Source organism: Rhagoletis zephyria, unplaced genomic scaffold (assembly GCF_001687245.7).
Source record: "Rhagoletis zephyria isolate East Lansing unplaced genomic scaffold, Rhagoletis_zephyria_1.1 Rzeph_scaffold_04649, whole genome shotgun sequence".
Taxonomy (NCBI): Eukaryota; Metazoa; Arthropoda; class Insecta; order Diptera; family Tephritidae; genus Rhagoletis; species Rhagoletis zephyria.
The window spans coordinates 24,181-34,088 of record NW_016161732.1 but is presented as its reverse complement, the minus strand read 5'-3'; the positions used below and the strand labels follow the sequence as shown (position 1 = coordinate 34,088).

General features: G+C 39.4%; 1 protein-coding gene across 1 annotated transcript; it reads right to left on the bottom strand.

Moving 5' to 3' along the window:
- Window positions 1-2,210: 2,210 nt before the first annotated feature.
- Window positions 2,211-3,182, bottom strand: LOC108371016 (uncharacterized). Its single transcript, XM_017626492.1, has one exon. It carries the CDS (start codon window positions 3,180-3,182, stop codon window positions 2,211-2,213), a length of 972 nt encoding a protein of 323 aa, XP_017481981.1.
- Between the last annotated feature and the right edge of the window lie 6,726 nt (window positions 3,183-9,908).

Sequence of the window (9,908 nt, the reverse complement as noted above, 5' to 3'; positions counted from 1 at the left end):
ACATGTCAAACAGTGTTTAGTGAACTTGGCAATCTCTGATTCCATGTTTTTCCAAACGAAACGTTGTTTTATTAGTCGAGTAGTTGCTTTCCTGCCTCCATGGCTGAGATTATGATACTTCCGGATGACTGCAGTACGACATGCTGGTGGCACATAAGGTCGTGCTACTGAACCTGAAAAATCACAGATGATTGTGGCTTCTGAGTCTGGTAGCTGCACGGATTTTAATTGCAAAGAGGATGTATTAGAATCTAGAATTGCCTGAAGTTCCTGGCAATGCTGTTGTTCGCGTGCTATTTCATCGTAGTCGATTTCATCGTTGATGTGTAGAGCGTTAATCCGCGATAAAGCATCTGCTGGTGTGTTGGACGCGCCTGGAAGGTGTACAATACGTGTCGAAAATTGGCTAATTAGGTCCAAATATCTCAACCGCCGAGGAGAAGCGTTTTCGGTTTTCTGCGAAAATGCGTAGGTGAGTGGTTTGTGGTCCGTAGCAATTGTAAAGTTACGACCCTCGAGGAGGTATCTGAAGTGCTTGACTGCCTCGTAAATAGCCAGCAGTTCCCGGTCATACGTACAGTATTTCTTCTGTGCGCTGTTAAATCTTTTCGAAAAAAATGCGAGTGGTTGTAGCTCATTAGCTACCACTTGTTGGACCACTGCACCGATTGCACTGTCGCTGGCATCTGTACATAAGACAATGTCCGCGTCGGAAGCGGGGTGTGCAAGTGATGTTGCGTTTATGAGGTCACGTTTGCACCCTTCAAAGTGTTCGATTGCTTTGTTGTCCCAGTGAATTGGTGTCTGGTCGTTTTTCTTGTTGCCATTTATTAAAGACAAAAGAGGTTGTTGGTGAGTCAATGCGTGATGAAGAAAACGACGGTAGAAGTTTACCATTGCCAGGAATCTTTTTAATTCGGCAGCTGTCTTGGGCAAGGGATATTCCTTGATTACGTCAATTTTTTGCGGCAATGGCTTGATGCCGTTTGGTGTGACTAGATGACCTAAAAATTCAATTTGTGACTCACCAAAAACGCATTTTGAAATGTTGATGCTTAAGTTGTGTTTTCGTAAACGTTCCAGAACTCTACAAAGATGTTGTTCATGTTTCTGTGGTGTCTCTGATGAAATGCAAATATCGTCCAAGTAGCAGAAGGCGTAGTCCAGGCCGCTAAGAACTTCGTTCATATGCCTTTGGAACGTTTGCGCAGCGTTTCTTAAACCAAACGGCATGCGCAAGTATTCAAAGAGGCCGAAAGGTGTTGTTACGGCTGTCTTTGAAATATCCTTCTCTTCCATTGGTATCTGGTGGTAGCCGCGAGTTAAGTCAATTTTTGAGAAAATCTTCTTTTTATGGAGACTTAAAGATAAGTCTTGAATTAGTGGCAGCGGGTACCTGTCGGGAGTCGTTTGTGCATTTAATGCGCGATAATCGCCACATGGTCGCCAGGAATTGTTGGCTTTACGAACAACGTGAATAGGCGATGCGTAAGCGCTCTTCGACGGCCGAAGAACGCCGATTTTCAGCAAGTATTCAAACTCGTCTTTGACCGCACGAAACTTTTCTGGTGGCAGACGCCGAGGTTTAGCAAAAACTGGTGGGCCGGAAGTTTCAATACAATGTGTCACAGTGGTTGTTGCCGCTCGCAAATCGTAAGGTGAGGAGAGATGTGTGACGTCGTGAAAATTACGTAAAATATGAGCGTATTTGTGGTTAATGTCGAAAAGTTTTGGGGTTGGTGTTGATAGGTCTACCGTTGCGATGGCATAACTTTTCAAATTCGTTTCTTTATCAATGATTGTGGCATTTTTGAGGTCGATAAGTATATTAAAATGTGGCAAAAAATCTGCACCAATAATGCTGTAAGGCGTATCCGCTACCAAGAAAATCCATTCAAAGGAGCGCCGAAGACCCAGGTCAAGCTTGACCCTCACTTGACCAAAGGTATCGATGGTTGACTGATTAGCAGCGTATAGTTTTGGCGATGTGTTAAACTTCCGAAGTCGGTCTTGTGGTGTGGCCTTAAGTAAAGACACGTCTGCCCCAGTATCTATTAAAAACTTGTTTTTTGATAAGGCATCATGAATAAAAAGGCGATTAGTAGAAGAAAAATGTATTTGTTTGAGGTTTGAACTTGCTGCGTTTGATAGTATGTTTGGGGACGCGCTATATGATTCGGTGACATTAGATGGCGATGCCACCGAAGTGCTTAGTTTTTTGGACACTGTTGAGAAAAACTGCACGGGCTGTTGCACTTCTTGGCTTGTGCGTTAAACTTCTTGTGGTACCAGCAAATCTGCTGTTCATTGTTCCGTTGTTGAAATTGACTACGGTGACTTGAAGAGCTGTGGTCTTGACGTCGTGTAACCGAGCGGCTGCGGTTTGGGTTTGTTGATGAAAGTTTTTTCTCAATGCGAGCTAAAGTGCGCTCCATCTGACTGACACGGACATCCAAGCTAGTTCCATTATTGCTAGTCAAGCTCGTTGTTTGTGGTTTTTTGAGGTTAGGATACTGTGGTTCGTATGATGACACTGCATCGACGCTATTGACCCGTACGGCATCAACAATTTCGTCCGCGATTGATGCTAGCTGTTCGACCGTCATTTCAGGATTTGCTTTTGTAACTCCAGCGATGACTGCGCGTGCTGAGACTGGTAGTCGTTGTATCCAGAAGTCCTTTATGAGTTGCTGGTCTCGTGTTACATCGGTTCGTTGCAGCTGGGTTAATAGGAAACTCGGTTTGTTGTCACCAAGCTGAATTCCTGATGTTAGCTGCTCCAATCTTGCCATGGGTGATGTGGAGAATCTGGACAAAATTGCTTGTCGTAGAGCGTCGTACTTGCATTTCTCCGGTGGATTGCGGATAATTTCAAAAGTCTGTTCATGGAGCCTTTCATCCATGTGCATAACCGCAATATTGAATTTGGCTTGGTCACGCTGATCAGCATTCATTTTACCGAAGCCGATGATTGAAAAGTACGCCTCTAGTCGCTTGAACCAGGACTCTATGTTGTTGATGGAATGCCCGTGTAATGTTGGAACAGGCACCCTCATGGCGAGGCTGTCAACAGTATCGCTTTGAGCTGTCATGTGCTGCATTGGTTTTGGCGGTGTGACGCCGCTGTGCACGTAATTCGTGGGTGCTCCACTAGCACCTTGCTCTTCCTCGCCAGGTGGCATGTTGTAGCTTGTTGTACGCGTTCACTTCTTCGGGGTCACCACTTTTGACAATTTACTTCAATAGTCTTTATTTAACTCTATAATTATCTACGGATATGTCCACTAAAATTATACAATATCACTGTCTGTGATCACGTGACAAGATTAGAACCGGTAATGAATACAGTATTTGTTGAAGCAGGAATTTAAGTACTCCGATCACCTGCAGAAAATATTTCTAGAAGGTTCGTATTGAGTAGCGGGAAAATTTAATGCGAATGTCTAAATAAGAAGAGTATGCTAAAAATGCAGTTGCCATATCGTGTACGATTTCAATGCGAAACTTAGGGTTACCACAAGGTTTTTAAATGAATGAGGGTAAAATTGATATTGTCAAAATTGGGAAAGCCTACTCACAGTGCTGACAAAAAGACACATTACAACAAGCCAGAGATGTTTTCTGTTTTATGAGCAAATAAACCTACCAAAATGTTATGTGTCCTACCATCCTACCAACGAGAAAAAAACCTACCAATTTTGGTAGGAAGAGCCCAAAACGGCAACCCTGATCGCGAGGGCAAAGCTAATGAGGTCCTCGTCGGTGTTGCCACATTTTTTTATTTTTTACCAAAATCAACAGAAAAAGTTACCAAATTAAAAAAAAAATTACCAGACTTATTTTATGTGCAGAACTGTACATACATATGTCTGTAAACATATCTGAAGACACCAAGCTTTTAAGGCAATCAGCGCTTCATTCAGCTATAATTTTTATAACTTCGTGACGCTGAAAGTTACAACACCAGAAACGCTTGGTGAGGATTTCACTCCTGAGTGTGGCCGAAGAAACAAATTTATCGATTGCGCGTCGTTTTAAGAACATGGTACTGTCTTATGGCTTAGAATAGTATATTTTGCATTTGGATATACATTTCCATCCATACAAACTCAGGCCACAAAACAATTAAAGGCATCTGATCATTCAGTGTCAGAGATACCTTTAATTGCAACAGAGGATTATCAGGCGCATAATATCCCGTAGAGGGGATATTATTTGGCCACTGATATCATCCCCCTTGGCACCGTTGGACTTGTTATGAGGCTACTCGGATGACCGTATTTATGGGAATAAACCCCAAACTGTGGAGTACTTCAAAATCAATATTTGTCCAGTTATGGCCAATATACATATCGTCGTTTAAAGTACAAAACCGCGTAACTGACATTGGCTGCCAAAAATTGGATTTGCTCGCACAAGCTCTTGGCTCAATCCTTATCCATTCGTCCTGAAATATACTAGCGAGAAATGCGATTTCTTTATAAAAAAGAGAACCATTTTGAAATATGAGTGTTTTTACTCTCTAAAAAATAATTTATGCAACCTCACATACGCGGTTTTGCATTTTCTTGATACGCGGTTTTGCATTTTGTTGATACGCGGTTTTGTACTTTAAACGACGATATGTATGTACATTAGACTGCATCACCAAAAAAATTTGCGGTTTTTCCGCCAGGATTACAAAACTTATTATATTTTAAGACGTCCACCAAAATATTTCGGAAAAATATTGAGATTTTAGTGAGCTGGACCGATTTGAACATACTTCCAAAAAAGGAGTTTTTTATGAATAAAAATAGTTTCTTAAAGAACTTTTTGAAGAAAGTCCCCTCAGATGACAAAACAGATTAAGCTTAAAAAATCCGCATAAAAATATTTAAAAATCTTTTCAACGGAATCGTAAGAACGAGATTTTTGATGCTGTTTTTTTTACTTTTTTCAAAGATTGATTTACGAAAAACTTGAATAACTGGGCCAAAACTATTCTGATTTAGACTTGTAGGATCTCAGTGGAAGGGTATTTTCACACTATTTTTATTTCTGTCCAAAAAAAGTCATTCGTATCCCAATTTTTTATTTTTCAAATCCCAGCACGTCTTAATTCAATTTCTCTTTCATCCTCTGAATGAGTTTATAAACAAAGAAATAAAAACGATGAGAAAAAACCTTTCCAATGACACCTCTTAAGTCTAAATCGGAAGAGTTTAGGTTGTGTTATTAAAGTTTTTCTTATACCATTCTTTGAAAAAAGTTAAAAAAAGAGCATCAAAAATCGAATTATTACGATTCCGTCCAATTTTTTTTTTAATATTTTTATACAAATTTTTTAAGCTTAAACCGTTTTGACTTTTGAGGGGATTTTTTCAAAAAAAATCTTTAAGAAGCTATTTTTATTCATATAAAATTCCATTTTTAGAGGTATTTTCAAATCGGTCCAGCTCACTTAAATCTTAATATTTTTCCGAAATATTTTGGTGCACGTCTTAAAATATAATAGATTTTATAATTCCAATGGAAAGATAGCACCGACTTTTTTTTGTATGGGAAGTGATGCAGTCTAATGTACATACATATGTCAACAAGTGGCCGAAAATATCACAAAAATTCAACGCTTAAGGGCAAGCTTTCAACTCACACATAGACAAAGTGAAGTCCCTATAGGGTATACTGAATGCCGTAGCTTTTCGAACGAGAACATACTTATTTACATAGACCTCTACTGATATGGTTGCCGGGATACACGGGAATGTTGATGGCAATTGCAAAGCTGATAAACTGACAAGGAAAGGCACGACCACCCACAACCTTCCGGTATAGAACTCGGTATATATAGCAATAGCCACTTTTAAGCAAGTTGTTGGAACAACTTTTCGTCTTGCGAAACTTACGCTTACGGGCCACTTCCTAATGTGGAATCAGATCCTGTATTGACCTATGTGACATGTAGAACTGAATCGAAAAAGTTACCAAATTGAAAAATAAATTACCATATTACCAAGTTTAATAAATAAATAAAAAAATTACCAATTTTGGTTAAAAATTTCTAAAGCGGCAACGCTGGTCCTCGTTTGCTTGCCGCTCTACTCTTGCGCTGCCCTCGTTTGCTTACTCGCTTGCGGGCTGCTCAGCGCGTGCGCTCGTACTTAACGAGTGCTCGTTTGCAAACAGCCTCGTGAGTTGCGCAAGCTCAGAGGAAACTAATGAGCGAGCGAGGGGCTAAAATGAGGCAAATCCGAACCCTGGTTAAAATAAACTTCATTTCATAGTTCTGTTCAACGTAATTATGCAAAAGTGGAAAGGCCGCTTTATTCTGTAAAACCGCTCGTTGAAATGGTAGCAGTTTTCCGCTAAACCGAAATGGTAATAAGTTTGTGATAATCGTACTCATAGACAATAGCGTAGCGTTTTGTTCAGCCATTGCAAGCCCATACGCTTTGCTTAGTTCTCGGGTATTTTTTGCGGTGTTTTTACATTAAAAATATCGAACCAGTCGTTTATTAACTGAAACAGATCGGAGCATTCCACGAAATGTTCTGCGTTGCTATACATGCCAAGGCTTGCACATCGTTTAAGCTCTGTGGCAGTAGTATGCGAAAACAATTTTGTAGCGAGCTTCACTTTTTGCCTTGCTGATAAGAAAAATGAAAATCATTGCTAAAATATTTACATTGAAGTCAGCTCGAAACAGTAATCGTCATCATATAAAGAGTTTCATCTAACAGTAGTCGGAAAACGACATGTCTTTATTTTTCAAAGTTCAACTAGGTTAGACGCAAACTCAATTCAAATTTCGACTAAGGTCTTTTCAAATGACGATGACAGTATTTGTGACAGGTAATAAGATCAACGGAACCGCACCGGGGTGGGAAATAAAGTCAATTGACATTATTACCTTTTCAAAAGCGAAATAAAATCCATTGACATTATTGCTCTTTCAAACATTAAGTTTGCTTAGCTTCGTGGCGGCGCGCGCGGAAGCGGGAACTTTGAAAAATAAAGACATGTCGTTTTCCGACTACTGTTAGATGAAACTCTTTATATGATGACGATTACTGTTTCGAGCTGACTTCAATGTAAATATTTTAGCAATGATTTTCATTTTTCTTATCAGCAAGGCAAAAAGTGAAGCTCGCTACAAAATTGTTACATGATCTCGGTTCCGATATTAAATAATCAATTATCACAGCACACGGCAGTGCGCGCGAGTGACGAAAGCAGCCACAGTAGAATGCTGAAATGACTCGCTTATATATACACGAGATTTTGAAGTTTTTATCCAGATGTCCAATCGACATGTTTGAGATATCGTTGGAAAGGTCTTGCAAAGTGGATCCAGAAAATGTATTTAAGCTACATAAACGATTAACCGGTCTCTTCAAAATTAGGCTAAAGTGTTGCGAAACAAAAAAACGCTTTTTTGCTTTTGCCGGTTTCGAAAGATATAGAGGTAAATGTGTTTTGGTTCGTGTCTCCGCTACGAGATGCTTTGGTATGTATGTGGCGTCTGTACGTACCTTCATTTAATTTTTTTCAAACTTTCAGGAATTAAAGTACAAAAAAAACTAAGAACGTTTTGTTGCAGGATGTTTTGATTCGTATGCCTTTGTGGGCGTGGCTGCTGCCTGAAATTCGAAAAAAGGCAATTTTTTAAACTACCACTCAGGCCGCACTACTCAGTCCATGTCATTGATGTGGATATCAGTAGAAGGGCCTTCAAACAAGCCATCTTTTGTGTTTGTGAAATATAAATATGTCATAACGTTATCGCCTGAAAACTAAAAATCAGGCTGCTGAAGATATACATTTCGGGCATTTTCTCAAAAACTGGTCAGTCGATTTTATTCTAGGTTCAAACTCGAATTGAAAAAATGTCGCTCCAAAAAGGGTCAAATGGTTAATAATTTTCATATCCGTCTAATTTGGTTACTTTAAGATATAAAAATAACATACCTAGTTCCCCGAAAAAAATTGCCCATTCCCCGATTGCCACTTAAACCGAGATTCCCTGGAAAGCGGGGAATTTCCCGCGAGTTGACAAGTTGAAGGATGCAGCTGTGCTAATCACTTCGTACATGTCTTGGAAACCACAGTTTGTGTGTATTTTAGAGTTTTTTTCAGTCACATGCCGAAATTGCAACATTTTTTCCCTTTTTAATTGCAGGTATGTACACAGCATTTAACTATGCTACATGGGTTTATCACCCGCACTTAACGTACCTGGTATTTACCTATAGTTGTACATAAATATGCATGTATGAATGCATTTAGTTCAGCCAATGTGCCGTTACTGCATATACATATGTATAAATTGCCACTGAGCAAAACTACTTGAGAAAACAGCATTAATTTAATGGCACGAGTGCAACACCGTGCACGTGATAGAAGCAAAACTTCTTTAAAAAAAGTACATGTGTGCGCCCCACACTCGGTAGAAATCTTAACAAAAATAAACTACGAGACTATCAGACGAATACAGTTGTTTATTGTATCCAAAGTTGATAAGTTTTTATCATATCTATTTTTTTTTTATTTATTTTTTTTTTCGAATACAAAAGATGTGATCATTCTTTTCGCTTTATTCCGTATTTGAAAAATTATATGTTTCAATGGACACATCGATTTGAGTACATATTTAGATAATATTTTTAGCAATTTATTTAAGAAAAATAAAACATTTAAGGCCTTATTCATAAAAAATAAAGTAGGTTTACAGAGCTTTACAAATTGACGTTTTCATACATTTTTCAATTTATAAACCTTTTATAAAGCTACTTTATTTTTTATGAACAAGGCCATTTGATTATTGTTTGTATTTTCGTCGATTTTAAATTTGCTACCCCAAAATAATTGATATCAAATAAAATACCTCTTTGAGGTAAAATTTTCGAGTGACGAAGGCTGAACTATAAACACAAAGTTTATGATATCAATTTCGTTACGAAAATTATATGCATTTTTTAACTGCCTTTGAAACGTACGGAAAATCTTTTTTTACTTATTCGGAACGTTGCGAAATTCTGTCTACTACTAGAAGTACAAAATAAAAAACAGAACTTTTGCAACGATTCGTATGAATAAAAAAGATTTTTCCTACGTTTCAAAGGCAGTTAAAAAATGCGTATAATTTTCGTCACGAAATTGATATCATAAATTTTGTGTTTCTAGTTCAGCCCTCGTCACTCGAAAATTTTACCTCAAAGAGGTGTTTTATTTGTTGTTTATACCCGCATTTTGGCACATTGGCTTGTTGAATGTGCCATCTAATAAATAGTGTCGTTGTTGTTGTTGTTGTTGTTGTTGTTGTTGTTGTTGTAGCGGCACTACTAAGCCCCGCCTTTTTCGGGTCAACATTCAATCATTTTCATCAAGCTCAACTAACGGGAGGCCCAGGAAACGAGCTGTTTCAATGGGGTCGGACCAGAGGGAGAGGGGTGTTAGCTGAGTCGGATTGAGCTGGCATGTGAAGAGGTGGTTGGTGTCGTGAGGGGATTCTCCACATGCCGGGCACTCATTGGGGATATTGGGGTCGAGTCTGGACAGGTAGCTGTTGAGGCGGCTACAATATCCAGACTGTAATTCAGCCAGGGTAACGTGGGTCTCTCTTGGCAGTTGAAGCTCCGTCTCTTCTACAGGTGGTGATTGGGCTCCTATTACGGCATTCATAGGTCGAGACTCAAGGTAGGTGGTGACTGACTCTCTATGGATGTCGTTAATGGCTCGTCTGTATGTCGTCGGGTCCAGTGGTTGATCTACGTATTGCTGGACTGCGCCCTTGTATACGAATAGGTGCCCTCTGACGTGCTTGGGCGGAGGCTCCTCCTGAAGCAGAGGTCTGTTTGGGTGTTCGCTTCTGTGACACCCCACCAGAAATTGCTTACAAAGCATTTTGTTGTGTTCCCTTACGGGGA

Bases quoted from the DNA above. Each gene is read 5' to 3' on its own strand.
- LOC108371016 (XM_017626492.1), bottom strand. From the start codon at position 3,182: ATGCCACCTGGCGAGGAAGAGCAAGGTGCTAGTGGAGCACCCACGAAT.